Source organism: Microtus oregoni, unplaced genomic scaffold (assembly GCF_018167655.1).
Source record: "Microtus oregoni isolate MIOR12 unplaced genomic scaffold, Mior012 000035F_ref0000213, whole genome shotgun sequence".
Taxonomy (NCBI): domain Eukaryota; kingdom Metazoa; phylum Chordata; class Mammalia; order Rodentia; family Cricetidae; genus Microtus; species Microtus oregoni.
The window spans coordinates 4,202,343-4,220,768 of NW_024543094.1; the positions used below are offsets into that span (position 1 = coordinate 4,202,343).

Here is an 18,426-nt window from a genome sequence, read left to right on the forward strand (position 1 = left end):
TACCCCCCCAACCATCTATCTATGCAACAATAACAAAGAAAAGGTAAGCGATTTGAAAGAAAGTGGGAGGAGCTGGAGGGGGGAAGAAGAAGAGGTAGACATGATATGAATACAGTACTCATGTATGAAATTCCCCCCAATACTTAAGTCACAAGAAGAAAACATATGGAAAAAGAAGAAGAAAAAAATAAAAAAAAGATCTTTTTACAAAAAGATAATGGAAACTTGGAGCCTGGTATTGAACCAGGAGTAATGGTCACACCTATTCTCATTGTGGGGGCAGAGCTACAGCCCGTGCTAGGCAAGCCCTCTCACTGAGTCCTGCCACAGATGACAGGTGACCCACTCAGTGCTGGAGACACAAAGGAGAGAGACACCAGGGCCTCTGGCCACCGGGGATTTACATCAGAGCCGAGGAGATACAAGCACAGACGTAAGACTGACTCGTGGGGCCAGACAAGCTTAGAATCAGGGTTGAGCTGGTCAGAGAGGCCACCTGACGGCGAGTCTTCACTGATCTTGAGCTGAGATCCATAAAATCAACAGACCTGGCACAGAGGGGCAGAGGACAGATACATCAGGGGCAGGGATCCTGTGTCAACGAGAAACATAGCCGGTGAGGTAGCCTTGAGTAATGGCAGCGTGGAGGAGCACACGGTTACAGGAAGTAGGACAGAGCGCTGGAGAGTAGGCCCATGGCAGAGAGAGCAGGCCACGGGAGGTGCCCCATGACAGAGAAGTCTTTGGAGCCGTGGAATTAGGACAAAGGTTTATGGTTAATTACCACAAATGAGTCTGGAAATGTCACAAGCTAGCAAAACATAACCAAAGCAGAATCAAACATATGAGTTTGATTAAAAAACCAAAAAATGGAGGGGCTGGAGGAGGTGGCTCAGTGAAGAAAATGCTCGCTAGTCCAGCTTGAGGAACAGCGTTTGGGGCTCCAGCACCTTTACTCAAGTGGGGAGCAATGGCAAACGTCTGGAACCTCAGCTTGGTGGGAGGGAGGGAGGGAGACGGAGCGATTCTGGGGCTGCTGGCCAGACATTTTATCCAAAACGATGAGCTCCAGGTTCAATGAGAGACAGTAATTAAAAAGACCCTAACAAATGTCAGGGCATGACAGGCAGAGCTGTCACTGGGCCATCCACACTCATACCCAAGAATGTGAAACCTGGGTTGACAGCAGCTCATCTGCCACCACTGATGCTCTGGGTAGAGAAGGTGCTCGGCTCGGGAGAGGGGACTGGAAGTGGGGCTGCCTTTGGTCTTGGGTGCCATTGTAAATAAACTCTAGCCAAGCCACTGCCACAGCCCTGTTCTTCTCCAGCCACAGCGCAGGCTCTCAGAGGCTGGTGGGGGTGCTGACAACTCCTGGCTTCCCCAGGCACTGGCAAGAGCTCAGCATCAAAGGCAAAACCTTTCGATTGCTGTGAGGGGTGGTGGGGTCAGCTGGAAGCTGCTCTCTGATCTCCCTGGGAACAGCAGAGGCCCTGCGGAGCTCAGACATGCCAGGGTGGCAGGAAGGGGAGCCCTCAATGGAAGCAGAGTCAAGGAGAAGCATACAGCACCTGCTCTCCTTGCCTGTGTGTCAATCCTTATCGCCACGGGACCAGGGTCCTTGCTCTCTTGCTCTGGAGGTTGCTGTAATTATCGGGCTTCCTGAAGACCATCCTGCCCCTTCGTTCCTGAGGGTGACAGGGAGGAATGGCTGAGGATGTCACCTCCGCCACTCAATGGGAGACACGTGGTGCCCACAAATCACAGGGCACAGCACCTGTGCGGCGCCAACAGCCGGTTCTCCAGCCAGACAGCTGGTGATTACGAGCATTTTGTATTCAAAATGTTGTCAAACACGCCCTTAAAGTGTCCTGCTAATGATGGGAGTTATTTAATGTCATGTTATTAAGGACATGTAAAGAGGAACCAAATGTTGAATAAAGAGCCAAAGAAGGAGAAATAAAAACCCAACAGAGGGATCTGGTTGGTAGTCACAAAACCCAACTTTTTATTGAAGTATCACACACGTACAGAAAAGCACCCGAAAGTAGACAGCCGGGAGAGCTTTCACAACCTAGACATATCAAGATGACAGGCAGCTAGTTACAGAGACAGAACATTCCAGAAGCCTCTCGTGGCCCCCTCTGTTGCCCCTTTGAGAGTAGCTACTGTTCCTCCTTGAATCAGCATGGGTTGGCCTGCCGGCCTGTGCTGTGTGGAAATGGAACGGTAGGCTTGGGCTTGCCTGCTCTCAGTTTCTCCACCAGGCCAGTGAGCTGTGGGTGGAGCTGAGACCATCATGGGAATGACCCTCATCAGCTTAGCCCTTCAACACGGGCATAAGGGGCCTTCTGCTTAGGGGTGACTATGACCAGGGCTTCCATGGATACTCCAGCACATTCCTTCTGACGGTATGTACACGTTTGTCGAGTTTATTACACTCAGGAGTGGAGTTGAGCTCACACAACATTTGCATCCAAATGAGGAAATTTCATGGAATAATGAGTTTACTGGATGGATCTCAAAGACTCTGGCAATTAACAAGTCTGGGGATAAGTAGAGAGAAGTTGGGGGTGAGAAGGCTCAATGGATCCCAGGTGTGCCACGGGAGTGTCTTCCCGGGACAGTTACTAGTGGACACACCATCCACAGGAGGACGTAAGAAAGATGGCTGGAAACGGGGGACAGTAGAACAGAGACAGTTTGGCAGGAGACTAAAGCACACTCTTCTTCCGATCTATTTTGCCACCCTTGGTGCTGTCCCACTTCCTGGGCTTTTGCGGATCATGACGTACTCTGTCAGGTTAATGATGCCAACATGGGCCATAGAGATCTTGTTATAGCCCAACCAAACCTCACGGAATCTTAGCCTCTTATCTCATGTACAGTAGCAAAACTTAGAATGGTTTCCACAAAAGCTGCAAGAGAGGGTAGCAAGGCACAAACCCATGATAATATAATAAAATGACATTTTACATTCCTCCTCATCAGAAGCATGGTATCTATGAAGTCACATACTCTTCCCAACATTACAGGCTGTCATCTAGCATATCTTGGTTTTCAAGGATAATCAGAGCCTTACGTAGTTTCTGCCCTGGCAGAAGATCAAGAGGGGTGATAACATTGTCTGCAGTTTGCTGGTTGGCACAGCTTGGCACACAACGGCTTGCCCAGCAGCACAGCAAGGCTCTCCGAGAGCCAGAGGAGCGGCAATTTCCAAATATCTACAAAGCAAACGTCCTCACTACACCTCAGCAGCCGTGCCTTTATCAGGAGGGCAGGGGGGTACTCTAGGTGGGGCCCACAACCTTGTGCTGGGAAACCCCAGGGTTTACTGCTATCTGGTCTTGGAGAACCCACCTATCATCTATCACACATGACCAGAACCAAGGTTGGTGAGACTTCTCCCAGCAAAGGTGGGAGCGAGGGGACAGCCAGTTGGTGGGCAAATGTGTTTGCTTCCTTCCTGGCGTGTAGTTAGTTAGGTATTGGTTATGGTGATGTACACCCGCAACAGGCGGCCACACTTCAGGGATTCAGGAAGAGCTTTAGGGATGAGCTACCCACATATGGAAGTTGTGGTTTGCCGACACTCTGTCTGCAGCCTTGAGCAAGCGTCATTTCTCTGTCCCCCGGATACTAAGTCTCTAAGCCAGACCCACCCTGTAATGTTTATGGTTAGACCAGCGATGTTAGCAGCCGTCCTGTCTCAGATCGGTGAGCGGCAACGCGACTCACTCTGACTCACTCTGATCCACTATCTCAGGGCAGGGAGGACTCTGCTGAGACTCCAGAGGGCCCGGAACCGCACTCCTCGCCTTACTAGAGACACCAAACAGGAGGAGTGGCATTTGGACTGAGGCGGTGGCCAGTGGGGCTGTCCTGTGAGTATCTACAGTCAAGGCTGCCTTGGTGTCTATACCACAAATGCATTTTTCAGAAACATCAGCTCTGGAATGTTCGGTGAGAAGCAGGTGGAGACATTAGCCATAGACAGGGCCTGACCCATGGCCCCTGACAGAGATGCCAGAGGAGAAAGAGACCTCACCCTTACGTGTGGCTGGCCGGTATGCTCTCGTTTGATACTGAATCACAGTGCGTGGGAGACACTTGGGCATGGTTTTGGTTTCAATGAGTTACACTGAAATTTATTAGCTGGATATATCTACAGTTGGGAATGAATATTTAAAAATTGTAGACCCTTAAATCCACACTTTTACATGGCACATTTGTTATTGGCTATAAAAATGACTGTTTTCTTCTCTGTGGATGGAAATAACAAAAATGAAATAAAAAAGAAGAAGAAACGGTATCATGAGGAAAATATGGTAAACCGAGATGAGCCCAGATGACGATTGGTCGGACAGAGATGGGGTCCGTGTGGGGGGCATGCCTCTACATGGGAGATGAGCCCAGATGACAAGTGGTTGGACAGAGATGGGGTGCGTGTGGGTGGCATGCCTCTACACGGGAGCGTGCACGTCTCTACACGGGAGCGTGCACGTCTCTACACGGGACTTTTTACTGCAGGAAAGAGCCTGCTGCATCTTCGTCACCACGGGCATTAAAGAATGGTGCAGAAGAACTTCTTCTCCCGGAAGGGGTTTTCCAAGGCAGGCACTGGGATGATGAGGGGTTCCTCCCGCACGTGGGCTTCACAGTAGGCCAGGAGGTCCAAGGCTGCTTGGGAGACCTGTGGGGACACAGCACAGGTGCTTGGTTAAAGGCGTTCACAGAGGGGGTCCAGGCTGAGGTCCACAGGAAGAGAGGCCATGGCCAGAGTCAGGCCGAATGGTGCGCAAGATCAAACAACGCCAGGGGCCGGAGGGTTTGGGTAGAAGCGAGGTGGTGGGTTTGGAAGAAAACGTAAGGACTGGCTGCCCTACAGTGCAAGGTCATGGTCCAGAGAGCTGATGACATGCTGAGGGGGTAGCTCAGTGGCTCAGAAGTAGTGCTCTTGCCCAGCATGGACTCGATCCCACCTTCGACAAGTGAGCAGAGAAAACAGAGCAGGGCAAACTCCCAGAGACTCTGCAAAGCCATTTCTTTTTATTTTAATATTTATTTATTTATTTATTATGTATACAATATTCTATCTGTGTGTATGCCTATAGGCCAGAAGAGGGCACCAGACCTGATTACAGATAGCTGTGAGCCACCATGTGGTTGCTGGGAATTGAACTCAGGACCTTTGGAAGAGCAGGCAATGCTCTTAACCTCTGAGCCATCTCTCCAGCCCCTGCAAAGCCATTTCTGTAAGAACAACATAGAAGCTATTCCTAGCCCAGGCAGGCTGATTGTACTTCTTAGTATTGGTTTTTCTACAATCTACTCTCATGGACAAACAGGGAAGGATACTCTGTCCCCTTCCACAGCCCCGCTATTAAGCTCTGCTTTATAAGCTCTCATCATACAAAATGCATTTATTATTATATAATATTATTATATTAGTACATAATGTACTTATATACTAATGTGTGCACACGGGGAAGGGAGAGGGTGCACACATGCAGAAGTCTGAGAACAATGTCTTTGTGGAGTCAGTTCCACCCTCTCATTTTCACCTGGGCTCCAGGGAACAAAATCAGGTCCTCAGGCTTTCATGGGACTCCTCTTCACTTGCTGAGTCCTCTCACTAGCTCAAGGTCACCTCTTCTAGTGACAGGCAGCTGCTCCCTACAGACAGGCTGCTACTGACCAGGAGCCCTCTCTTCTGTTTTCCTTCCAGACTTTTCTTGATCAACAAGTGGAAACTGTATCACAAACTTCCCCAGTTTGAGTCCAGATAAGGAGCCGGGTGCTCACAGAGAGGGTGATGCTGTGTCTTTTAATGTGGTCTGCCGCCAGCAGGTGTGGCCCAGATTTAGGGTGGGTACTCTGACCTCGAATGATCCAGACTTGGGATGGGGTCTTCCCACCTCAAAAGATCTACTCAAGAAAATTCCTCACTGTTTGGGTCTTAGTTGATTCCAGATGTAGTCACACTGATAAACTGAGATTGGCCATCACAAGAAGTGAGGGGAGAATATCCTAAGGCCCCCTTCCTAGCCAGCCACAAAACCTGCTTTGGAGTTTTTCCACCTTCGATCTTTAGAATTTTTTTTTTTGTTGATTTTTCAGCCCAGACCTGTCTGTGTCTGTGGTATCCCGATTCCTACAGGTAATGCCCGCAAACACAAGTTGATTTTTTTTTGTTTTGTTTTCTCTCAAAGAAAATAACTATACATTGAGTGGGTGAGTCCAGTCCAATCCTGATAAATGCTATGTTTGCTGGGAGTGTGGAATGAGAAAGAATCTGTTTGTATCACTCTTTCTTCCTGGAAATAAACCCTGCCTTCCTCGGGGCTTTGTTAGGTATTTTGCCGGCATTAAGAAAAACAGTTAATGGGAAAAGGAAAACCGGTCAGCTGATGAGAGGGCATGATGGCCAGGTCCAACAGGCCCAAGTGGACTCCTCCAGGAGTCTCCTGCAGTGAAGGACAGAGGTGGGGATCCCAGGGGTTGCCAGAGGGACGGTTGGGTAGACGAACTGCCTTCCCTCACTGGTGGCTGTAGTCGGACAGAGACAGCTTTTCATCCTGGTAGAGGTGAGTATGACTAACAGGAAGAAATCGGCATTTACTTTGAACTTTAGAGCAGGCATGTGCACTCAGGTCCTCTCTTTCTGTGCCACAGCTATGTCCCTCACTGTGTGACTCCTGATCTGTGCGTCCATCAGAGTCGTCTCTGTGGCTCATACTCCCATCCCTTGTCATGGCTAAAGATGCAAACTTGGCCTTCCCCTGGGAAATTCCCATCTCGAATGTGCAGTTAGTTAGGATTTAAAAAAGCCAACTATGCTATTAAAGGCAGAACCACAGACTACAGGTAAAACAAGCTTAGTCATAAAACACCCCTTGATGTCACTAATCCGGAGGTCAGAGAAGGTGAGTTCCTTGCCCAAGATCACATACAAGTTTTGGAGTAGAAGCAGGACAAAAAGCCCGAGGTCAGGGATGCAGATCCAACAAACCCAGGAGGCAAGAGTTCAAATTGGCCCCTTTGGTCATTCCGCCGTCCCCCAAGATGACCCTGTTATCGTACCTTTTATCTCATCTGTCTACCTTGCTAAGCTAATTGAGAAGATGCCAGGGGTAAACCAAGACACTAGAGCCAAGCAAGAAGACTCAGAAATAACAAAGCCACCACAGACATCTGTTGAAGCAGAGTCACAGCTGTGGAGGCAGAGGACTGGCAGTGGGCAGTTACCTTTGTGCACAATCCTGCTGCTGACCTACAGCTGGCTTGTGAGTAACCAGGGCAACCAGGGCAGCTTTCCTGCCCCTTGACCACTTTACCTTTATATGAAACCAGCAGCGCTGGGCGGTGGTGGCGCACGCCTTTAATCCTAGCACTCGGGAGGCAGAGTCAGGCGGATCTCTGTGAGTTCGAGGCCAGCCTGGTCTACAAGAGCTAGTTCCAGGGCAGGCTCCAAAGGTTCAGAAAAACCCTGTCTCGAACAAACAAACAAAAACAAAAACAAAAAAATAAAACAACAACAAAAAGAAACCAGCAGCACACACTGTGTGTGTGTTGTGTGTGTGTGTATGTGTGCGCCTGGAGGAAGAACTTCAAGATCCAAGCTCCTCTCTAACCCCCGTGTCTGTGACACCTGGCAATTATGCTGGGCGTCTCTTCCGCCCAGCTCTCAGCAGGTTCTATCTGGTTCTATCCAGAAGTTTTCGCAGTCCTGTCACAAAGGTGAGGCTATACTTGATGCCATCTTGTTCCTCTTAAGAGAAAATGTTGTTCTTAGATCGCCTTTTTTTTTTTTGGTGGTATTTTTGGAGACAGGGTTTCTCTGTGTAGCCTTGGCTATCCTGGAACACACTTTGCAGACCGGGCTGGCCTCGAACTCATAGAGATGCCTTTTCCTCCCTGGTGCTGGGAAGAAAGGCATGCGCCTACCACCACCTGGCTATTAGGTTGCCTCTTTTTCAGCTGTTTTTTTTTCCAGACTGTAGCTGCATCTATTCAGCCATAACTGCACTTCTAGATGGAGCCCATTTGCACACCTGAATGGCCCAACAGAATCTGCAGAAGTAGACTCAGTGCAGGGAGAGGCACTTGGTGTATGAGCACAAGAGTGTGGACCTGGGTTGGCTCTGCACTATGCCAGTTTTCTAGCTGGACTCACAACTGCTGACACATGGTTGTTGGACTCAGAATGACTGACACATGGTTGTTGGACTCAGAATGACTGACACATGGTTGTTGGACTCAGAATGACTGACACATGGTTGTTGGACTCAGAATGACTGACACATGGTTGTTGGACTCAGAATGACTGACACATGGTTGTTGGACTCAGAATGACTGACACATGGTTGTTGGACTCAGAATGACTGACACATGGTTGTTGGACTCAGAATGACTGACACATGGTTGATGGACTCAGAATTACTCACACATGGTTGTTGCACTTTGAAAGTGAGTTTCAACACTTGAAAAGTTTAGGGTGCTCACAAATGGATCACGTGACCCCCCCTCCCAACAGGCTCCAATGTTACTGCAGGACTGAGCTCCTGACAGGGAGGAGAGGTTAGCCTGCATTTTCTCCTGCCTTGCCTCCCCACCATGTTATGACACAGCTCAGGGACCCTGCGTAGCACAGTTCCTTACTCTTAGACTTCTAGCTCCATAGCTAGAAAACACCTTCCTTCCCTCCGTCCTCCTTCCTTTGTCCTCCCTCCCTGCTTCCCTTCCAGTCTTTCCTTCCTTTCCTTTCTTTCTCCTTCCTTCTCCCCCATCTTCTATTTTCCAACCATGGAATTCTGTTACAGCTGCAGAGCATGGACTCAAACAAAAAGCCCGAGGTCAGGGATGGCGGTCTAAGGATCCCAGGAGGAAAGGGTGGTTCACACGTGGTTACCCTAGTTATTCTACACTCCCAACAAATCATCTTATTTCATCTTCTGACTATGCACTGCTAATTCCGAATTCTTTACTGGACTTACCTTTTGCTCAAACAATTACACTGTAAAGAATGACCTACTTAGCCTAGGCACGTCTAATGCAGTGTCAATTATTTTGATCAAGGGAATTTCTACCTCAACAAGGCCCCCTCAGTTCACACAACAGTGTCCGTCCAAAGTCTATTTATGTCAGTATAAGCAAAGCAACTTGAATATCTGCCAGTGCTCACTACACTGTGTTCAGAGACGATAAACACAGTAAAGACGGTTTTCAGGCGTGGAACATTACACACGAAAGATACCATCATGGCTGTGGGGGTTATAATTTAGAATCACAGAGGAAACACACCCAGAGGTGTGTCTATGAGGGTGTTTCCAGAGAGGTTTGACTGAGGTGGGGTGAGCCAGACCGAGTGGTTCTCTCCCACAAACTGGGGTCCTAGACTGAACAGAAAAGAGAACAGGAGCCTTGGTCTCTCTCTGCTTCCCAACTGCTAATGTGATATGACCAGCTGCTTCATGCTCCTGCCGTGCCTTTCCATCCTGATGGGCTGGGTCTGCAAACCATGAGCTCTTCCCTATGTTGGTTCATCAGGTGTTTTTGTCATAGCCATGAAGACAGTAATACCCTGGCCCACAGTGCTCCATCCCAGCCTTAATCGGCCTAACTGCCGCCAGCCAGGGCCAAAGGAGGTTTTTCTTAATTAGATTGATTTTTGTGGCTTAAGGTTTCCCTTCCTGCAAGATATGGGTGGCAGACAGTGCCAGATGCCAAAACATCTGCTGCTTCTGAAACAAAGCAGATAATCTCAAAGATAAAATTTTATCGTGGGAGAAAAACTGACAACTGCCTTCTTGCTGATGCTTTCTTACTGAGCCATCGAGATCACTGGGCTGAGCTGCCCTGAGCATCCCTGCCTCCCACCTCAGCACCCAGCTGTTAGGGTTCTAAGACAGCAGATGCTCAGAGAAATGGGGAGCCTGGGAGCAACAGTGGAATTTTCCCATTGCATTTCAGAGTAAAAGAGGTGATTAAAACAGCCCAAGTTAGCGCATAATGCTGTTGGTTGCACTATAATTACCGGCTTCAATGACGGGAGAAAATGTTGCAATTACTACAGTCACATTCCATGACAAGACAGATGACATAATTACTACTCTCGCTGTGACACCCACTGCACTTTTCCTGTGCATCCGAAGCCAAGAGGGCACCTACTTCTCAGCAGTCCTGGTCTACTGAACAACATAGAATCGATGGAGAGCATCTTGGTGGGCTTTGTCTGTTCTTCCCTCCACCCCCAGAAAACAAAGCCGTGACAGGGTTAAGAGTGCAGTCAGGCATAACCAGCATGTAGCAATGGTATCTACTCTAAGATCAGACCCCGTGCACACTCCAACAGAGGCTACTGCATGCCCTTAGTCCCACAGGGATCCTCGGGATATCACACGTACGTATCTTGCCTCTGAATCCTGAGCGAATTCCTGTGCTTTTCTTCTTTCCAAACTCGGACATAGTTGAGCCCAACACACCAGCCCCCGAGGACAGTCTCTAAGCGCTGCACAGCATGGCTTTCCGCAGCTCCCAGAGCTGTGAAGGAAATCCCTAGCTACTGGGGAATGGTCCATATGGGGAGGTGAGTTCTGCTGCACAAGGGATCCTGTCCGGAGGGAGGGAGGATCTCTTGCCCCTACAGAGCATCTGGAAGGGGTAAAGGATAGCCATTGTCATCACCACAACTGCTTTCCCTCCATATCAAAAGCTGGTTGCACTCTGGGAAGCATAAATGTGAGGGCTAGGTTAATAGCACCAAGTTCACCTCAGTGAGCACTGTTTTTCCACAGCCACCACAGACCAACAAGCCCCGGCTTGTGTTGCCTACAATTGACCCACATGTACCCTGGATCTTGACTTTAACCAAACCCTTCAAACAGGTGGACAGATGTCCCATCTGACTGGAAAACTCTCAGTCTTCATGATTTCTTAGTTTTCTACAAAGAAAGCTGTAACCCAAAACACTAGTTGGGGCGATGCATGCCCGTAACTCCAATTCTCAGGAGGCTGAGGTCAGATGGGCAAGGACAAGGATTTGCCTAAAAGGAAACAAGACAAAACAACCAAAAGCCACAATCCAAGCATTTCACACTTTCTCAGGCGAGAATTTACATGGCAAGGCAAGCCACCAAGGCCAAGGATGAGTGCAGCAAGGACCTGCCCTGGTAGCTAGGAGCTTCATTTTCCCTAGGAGAAAGCAATGAGCCCCTGATTTAGTCTCAGTGGGCACGGACACTCTCTGTCCTCCTGACTGGACATGGCACACACCACACAGCCCTGACAGCCTCCGTGGACACTGGCACTCCCTGTCTTCTTGATTGGACACGCACATGCTACACATCCCTGACAGCCTCCGTGGACACTGGCACTCCCTGTCTTCTTGATTGGACACGGCACATGCTACACAGCCCTGACAGCCTCTGTGGGCACTGTCAGGTCTTGTCCCGTTGGCAGAACACACACCACACAGGCCATCCAGTTTTCCCTTCTGCAAGTGGCAGCAGCTCCTACTGCACAGCAGATGAGACCCTGGGGCTGCTATGAGTCCTGTACCCAGGCAGTCACTGTCTGGAAGGACAGCGCATGGCCTGCCCTGCTCTTTGGTTTCCTTAAGGCTGGTCTCTTCTGATCTGATCTTTATTCTAGAATCACTGACCATCCTTACCTAGGTCTTACCAGACAGTTTTTTCTGGTTTGAATTTAGAAGCTGGGAGGGGGGCATAAAACACATTTGCTCTCTCTAAAGAGTCCCACCTGGTGTCAGGCACAGTTCTTAGGAGGGAGCTGGGACAGCAAGGGTAAGAAGTATTGAAGTCTCATTTGCTAAAGAGGAGTCATGAAAAACTCAGGCTCAGACACAAGTGTGGAGAAGTCACAAGCTTGATCTCACGGTGTTTGCTCGGAAAAGATCTGTACCAGGTAGCTTGTCCACCCCGAAGAAACCAGCGGGCACAATTCTAGCCCAACTGAGGCTCGAATTTTGAATATACTGTCAATTTTTATGTAGACCACGTACATGAAAATGTGGCCATGTTTCCTGTTAGGCCGTCAGCACCTGTGATAACACAGAAGATGACGCAGAGCCTACGGCGCGCACACATGCAAATGATTGCTCACGAGCCAGCTGCCAGGTTGGAGCGGGAGGCTTGGCTGGCGATGAGACTTCGTGTGGAAAGAGGATTCCTTCTACTTACTGAGCTGCGCGGTTACTGCTGTCCTGGTGGCAGCATACTCCTTCCAAAGACCTTCATGTCTAGAAGGAACCCCCGCCCCCAGGGACACGGTGTCACCTTCGTGAAGGAGGGGATTCTGGGAAAGAAGCGCGCTATTGAAATAATTTTACTGTGCTCAGAATGTGTGATGGTTAATATTGATGATCAACCTGATTGGACTGAGCAATACCAGGAGAGCAGGCACTGAGGCACAACTCTGGCTGTACCTGTGGGTGTATTATCAAGTAGTTCAATCCACTTACAGCATCGGAATTCGAATAGCGTATTGGGAAGCAGCAGAGTCTGGTTTAGAAAGTAAATGTTGTTATGGGGCGGGTGTGTGTTGAAGGATGCATTTGACTCTGGTCCCTTCCCACTGCTTCCTGAAGATAGAAGTGACTAAACACTGCAGGCCACTCTGGACATCCCCCCATCTGTGGTCACACCATGGTTCCACACGCTCAGGAGAGCTCACTTCCTCTCGTGTCCCACAGAGTCAAGTCATTATCTACAGTGGTGATATAGGACATCTGGTGCCTACTGAGCGACAGTTATCTTCAGTTTTTAGCACCTTAGACATACTCCAGGGATCTGCTTGCTGCCCACTGTGTTCCTAGCGCAAATTCCTAAAAGTGATAGTTCCAGGCTCTAGAGCATGCATGACGAACATGCTGGTAAACACCTCGATCTGCCTTTCAGGGAAACTGTCCATTTCTACTCCAGACAGCCAAAGAGCCGCTCACCCCACTGCACTGACGAGCTGTGGGTTGAAAATGCCTCACTTAACATTAGTGCAACCATGATGGGATGCAGACTAACTGTACTGGGACTACACCGCACCCTTACAATAGCCAGGAAAAGCAACAGACTGTGCCCTGCGGGAGACCAATCAGAATTGAGACGAACAAGTGCTAGACACTCTAGAACATTGAGAATAGCTTACCTAACTTGTATATAAATTGTTAATCTCCTTACAGCAACGCCAGTACCAATCCCTGCTTGACAAGACTTCTGTTACCCCACTCCTGCTCAGTCAGGAGTTCAGCCCCCATCTGAATCTAGAATTTCCGTACCCCAGCCCCCCATCCTTTAGTCCTTACAAACCCTGTCATAGCTGAATTCAGTCCTCTCCCCAATCCAACCACTGTGTTGGAATGGATGGAGAGCACCTAGCTCAAGCTTGCAATAAAGACTCTGTTTTTGCATGTGAACTTGGACTCCTGGTAGCATCTGGGGGGCTCATGACATGGGCATAACAGATTTCGTGTTATCACTAGACAGAACTTTCTCAAACTCCCACGCTACAAACATTGACTCCCATTTTCCAAGTGCTTGTATGGTTCATTTGTTAAATTTAAATCTTTGCTTTCTGAGATAGGTTGTCAATGGATTTGTGGCGATCCTCCTGTTTCAGCCTCCTAATTGCTGGGATTAGAGGTGTATACCACACCCAGAGTAGATATTCGATCTGAGGCTGGAGAGATGACTCAGTGGTTAAGAGCACTGTCTGCTCTTAGAGAGGACCCTGGTTTAGTTCCCAGTATCCATGTCAGTAGTTCACAACTGCCTGTAACTCCAGCTCAGGGGATCTGATGCCCTCTTCTGGCTTTGTGGGTACCTGTACACATATGATTCACATATACACATTCAGGCAAATACACACACACATAAAAAGTGACTATGACTGTCTAAATCTTTTTTGTTTTGAGACAGAGTCTCACTACTTATGCTTGTCTGACCTAGAACTTGCTATGTAGACCAGGCTAGGCTCAAACTCACAGAGATCCTTCTCCACCATAGCTGGCCAATCTGTAAAGGATTGATTTACGTTATAGACACCTCCCCTCAATTCAAATGCAGAAGTATGAACCACATGTAGAGGCAGAGCTCTGGGGGAGGTGATTGGGGCTAAATGTGCTTATCAGGGAGGGGCTCTCATCTCGCAGGGCTGTGTCCTTACTTCAGAAGAAATGACAGAAGGATTTCTCTGTCTCACTTTTCAAGCATAAGAGAAAAGTCACAGGAGGCCATGGTCAGGTGCCCATCTACCATTCAGAAGCTCTCTTAACACACGTATACACACACACACACACACACACACACACACACACACACACTCCATACCACACCTTACTGGAACCTGGATCTTGCACTTATAACTAGAGAAAGGAGAAAATGGTAAGAGATGTTAAGACACTGGAGAGCTGGCTCAGTGCTGAGAGTGCCTGTTTTGAAATCATGAGAACAGGATCTGGGACCCAGGATCACAGTAACCACATAGGCCAGGCATCCTTGCAAACTGTGGTAGCCACAGCACTGAGCAGGGTAGAGGCAGGAGGATTGCTGGGGCTTGCTGGCTTCCAGTCTAGCTAAGAAAACACAAGTCCTAGGTTCAAGGGGAGACCCTGACGCCAAGGTGGAGAGCAACAAAGGAAAATCTCAGACTCCTGTGGCCTCTGTGCACACATAGAGACATGTATTCCCACGGGTGTCTGCCATATGCACGTGAACACACACATGCACACACATACATACGTAAGTGAAATAAACCTTTAAAAGAATTTGTTGTTTAAGCCACCCATCCTGTTCTCTGACAGCCTGGGCAGAGGGCTCCAACTCCTCTGCCATTTATTTGGATAAGTCAGTGAACGGGCACCTTTGTTTACTGCCCTGAGAGCCAGCAGCTTTGTCAACAGCACTCTTCCCAGTCTAAGAACTTGCTCCCACTCGTCTAAGATGCCGTCTGCACCATGGAACTCTGGGCACATGCTGGGTCTGCCTTTGAGACTTCTTACTCTGTTCCAGTGATCTGTCCATTGCTGAAGGAAGCTGGGCATGGTTATGCATTCTGACTTTTACCGCTTCTAGAGGTAGGAAATATCTGAGCGGTTTCCTTCTCAAACAAATTACAAAAAAAAAAAAAAAAAGAAAAGAAAAGAAAAAGAAAGAAAGAAAGAAAAAAAAAAGAAAAAACAAAACTTCCTAGGCAGTCTCACATCTTTCATCTAACAGAACTTTGGATAATTTGAGGTTTAAATTCAAAATAGAATTTCTGCTAAACTGAATCTATGTTTTAGTTGATAATATTTTCCAACACTGACTGCCTGTTCTAGAACAAGGCATTCTGTCATTCAGATCTTCTTTTATACCCTTTCCTTAAGTATTTTTAAAAGTAAATAGGAATCGTCCACATACAGATATTCTCAAAGCCACGTTCACAGGTTTAGTTACCTGTGGTGACAGAATGCCTGGCATAAACAACCTAAAGAAGAAACTGATTTTGGCTTACAGTCAGAGGGCTCAGTCCATAGTCACTTGGCTCCATGTGCGTGGGCAGAACACGATGATGGTAGGGACACTTGATGGACAGGCTTCTTCCTCTTGTGGTGGACAAGAACCAAAGGGCACAGGCATATCTCCAGGGACCTACTCCCCCAGAGAGGTCCTGCCTTAGGCTTCCAAAACAGGATCGCCATCTGATGACCAAGCACCCAAGACACAGCCTATGGGGGCCATTCACACCCAAGCTGGAACGCTCACGTTCAGGAGACAGTGTTGTATTCCCACTCCTGCTGCTGTTAAGGGCACAGTCTCCATGGCTACTGCTTTACAGGACTGATGCCTGTGGAGAAGCCTCCCTGGGGTCCTTCTGGAAAAAGAATTTTATTTATTCTTCTTTAAGAAACAAAACATGAGAAAATGTCAGTAGGGATAGGCAAATTGAGTAATAGTCTAGTCCTTGTGGATCAACCAAACAGAAAGAAGTATGTTATTACAGGAAGTTCAGCTAACACATTATCTATCCTGTGTTTACTCAGGTTTTGTTTTATGCAGTTTTCATATCATTGGATCATATGGCTAAAGTACATTAAGGAAAAGTAAGTTGCTGTGTCATTTTGCATTCTCACTAGCAAGGGACGACAATTCATTATTCCATATTCTTACCAGCATTTGATTTTGTCAGCTCCTTCCTTTGATTTAGCCATTCTAATGGTGTGTAATAGCATCTCATGGTTATAATATGCAATTCTTAAAAGACATATCACATTGGACATGTTTTCACATGTTTGCTTACCATATTTGTGCATGTGCTGGGATAACAGGTGCACACTAACATGCATAGCCCTTTGGGTTTGTTTGTTTTCTGGGAGTGAACTTGGGCCCTGGCTTATCTGCAAGCACTTTACTGAGCTAGCTCCTCATTCCACTATTTATCATTTTGGCATCATCTTTGGTGAGACACCCATTCAGATGTCTTGGCCTTTTTCTTGATTTGCTTTTTAGAGACAGTTCCATGTGTCCCGGGATAGCCCTGAATTCACTATGTATCTGATGATGATCTTGGTCTCCTACCCTTCTGCTTCAGTTCCCAAATGTGAGGGTTTAGGCGGGCAGCACCCTGCCTGAGTTCTGCCCATTTAAAAATGTGGTTGCTTTAAATGACTGGATTTTAAGAGTTTGTTGTATATTTTGGATATGTCTTTTGTCAGATATGTAGACTGCACATATTGTCTTTTAGTGCAGCTTGTCTGGGGTGTTTTGAGAAGCTTCAAGAACTAACGAAGCATGGCTTACCAGACTGTCTTGGTTATGCTAGTTCTGTGGAAACAGTCAAATCCAAGGCCAACCAGACGTCCCCCTACATCACCCTAGGTTTACAGCTGTGTCTTCATGTTTCTGCCTGTGACTCGTCTTGAGTTAATGTCTGTTTCTAGATCCATGTGTGTGTGCATGCGTGTGTGCATGCATGTGTGTGCGTGTATGCGTGTGTGTATGTGTGTGTATGCGTGTGTGAGTGCATGTGTGTGTGTACACGTGTATGCATGTGTGTGTGTGTGCGCGTGAGCTACTAGATAGTTCTTGTTGAAAAGACCATCTTTGCTCTTTGTAAATGATCTGTTGGGCTGTATTCATTTCTACGTTCTGGTCTAGATCTATGTGTCTAGACTTTCTCCCACATCCCACTGTCTCGGTTACTATTGCCGTAGAAGGTACCAGATGGCCTCAGTCCTCCTCCTCCTCCATCTCTTCCTCCTCCACCTATTTTATTGGCTACTCTGAGTCTTTTATTTTTCCATATAAACTTTAGAACCAGCCTGTAAATATTCACAAAATAACTTCTGTGGATTTTGCCTGAGATTACACTAAATCTACAGGCCAGGACCGGAAGATACCTTAACAATGCTGTCTTCCCATTAATGAACATGGGATATCTCTCCGTTTATCCAGATATTTAATTTTATGTTTATTTTCTTCACCTAGATATTGTACATAGCTGGTATAATTTTCTCATTAAAAAAAAATATCCCAGCTAGCCACTGGTGGCACATGCTTATAATCCCAGCATGCTGGAGGCAGAGGTAGATGGATCTCTTTGAGTTCAAGAGATCTACAGAGCAAGTTCCAGGACAGCCAGAGCTGTTACACAGAGAAAGCCTGTCTCAAAAAACAAAACAAAACAAAACAAAACAAACAAACATCTCTGTCACTTCTGGGGTACAAAATATGTTGTTCTTTAAAAATTAAATCAGAAACTGTATTAGTTAGGGTTCTCTAGAGTCACAGAACATATGAAATAAATCTCCCTCCCTTCCCCACTACACACACACACACACACACACACACACACACACACAGAGTTTATTGGAATTCCTACAGGCTGCAGTCCAACTGATCCAACAATGTGTAGCTGTGGGCAGAAAGTCCAAGAATCTACTAGTTCCTCAGTCCCACAAAGGCTGGGTGTCTCAGCTGGTCTTCTGTGTGTGCTGGAGTCCTGAAGGAGTAGACTCAATGCCAGGGAAGGAATGGATGTGCTGGCAAGGCGAGGGCAAGCAGGCAAAGAGCAAACCTTTCTCCTTCCGTGCCCTTATACAGGCTTCCAGCAGAAGGTGTGGCCCAGATTTAAGGTGTGTCTTCCCCTGCCTCAAGATCCAGACCAGAGGTGTGAATTCCTATCTCAAAGGTCTGGGCTAGAAGTGGATTCACCCATTTCAAACCAAGCAGAAAATCTCTCTCAAGGGTGCCCTCCATTTCCGGATTGTAGTTCATTTTAGATAGTCAAGTTGACAACCTAGAAGGGCCATCACAGAACCTATATTGGAATGTTTACACACACATACCTATTTGGAATTTCTTCTACTATCTTTGCTTTTGTTTCTCAAATTTTATGTACTCTTTTTTTTTTTTTTTTTTTTTTTTTGGTTTT

At 47.5% G+C, this 18,426-nt stretch overlaps 1 protein-coding gene across 2 annotated transcripts in view; it reads right to left on the bottom strand.

Annotated features, from left to right (window-relative positions):
* Positions 1–1,984: 1,984 nt before the first annotated feature.
* The window catches only part of LOC121432656 (guanine nucleotide-binding protein G(I)/G(S)/G(O) subunit gamma-4-like), a 44,670-nt gene continuing 28,228 nt past the window's right edge, over positions 1,985–18,426 (bottom strand). For both annotated transcript variants that reach the window (XM_041630770.1, XM_041630769.1), the window contains exon 4: positions 1,985–4,693. In XM_041630770.1, the coding sequence (XP_041486704.1) occupies positions 4,565–4,693 (129 nt within the window). In that variant the 3' untranslated portion in view covers positions 1,985–4,564. The remainder of the gene's footprint in view (positions 4,694–18,426) is intronic.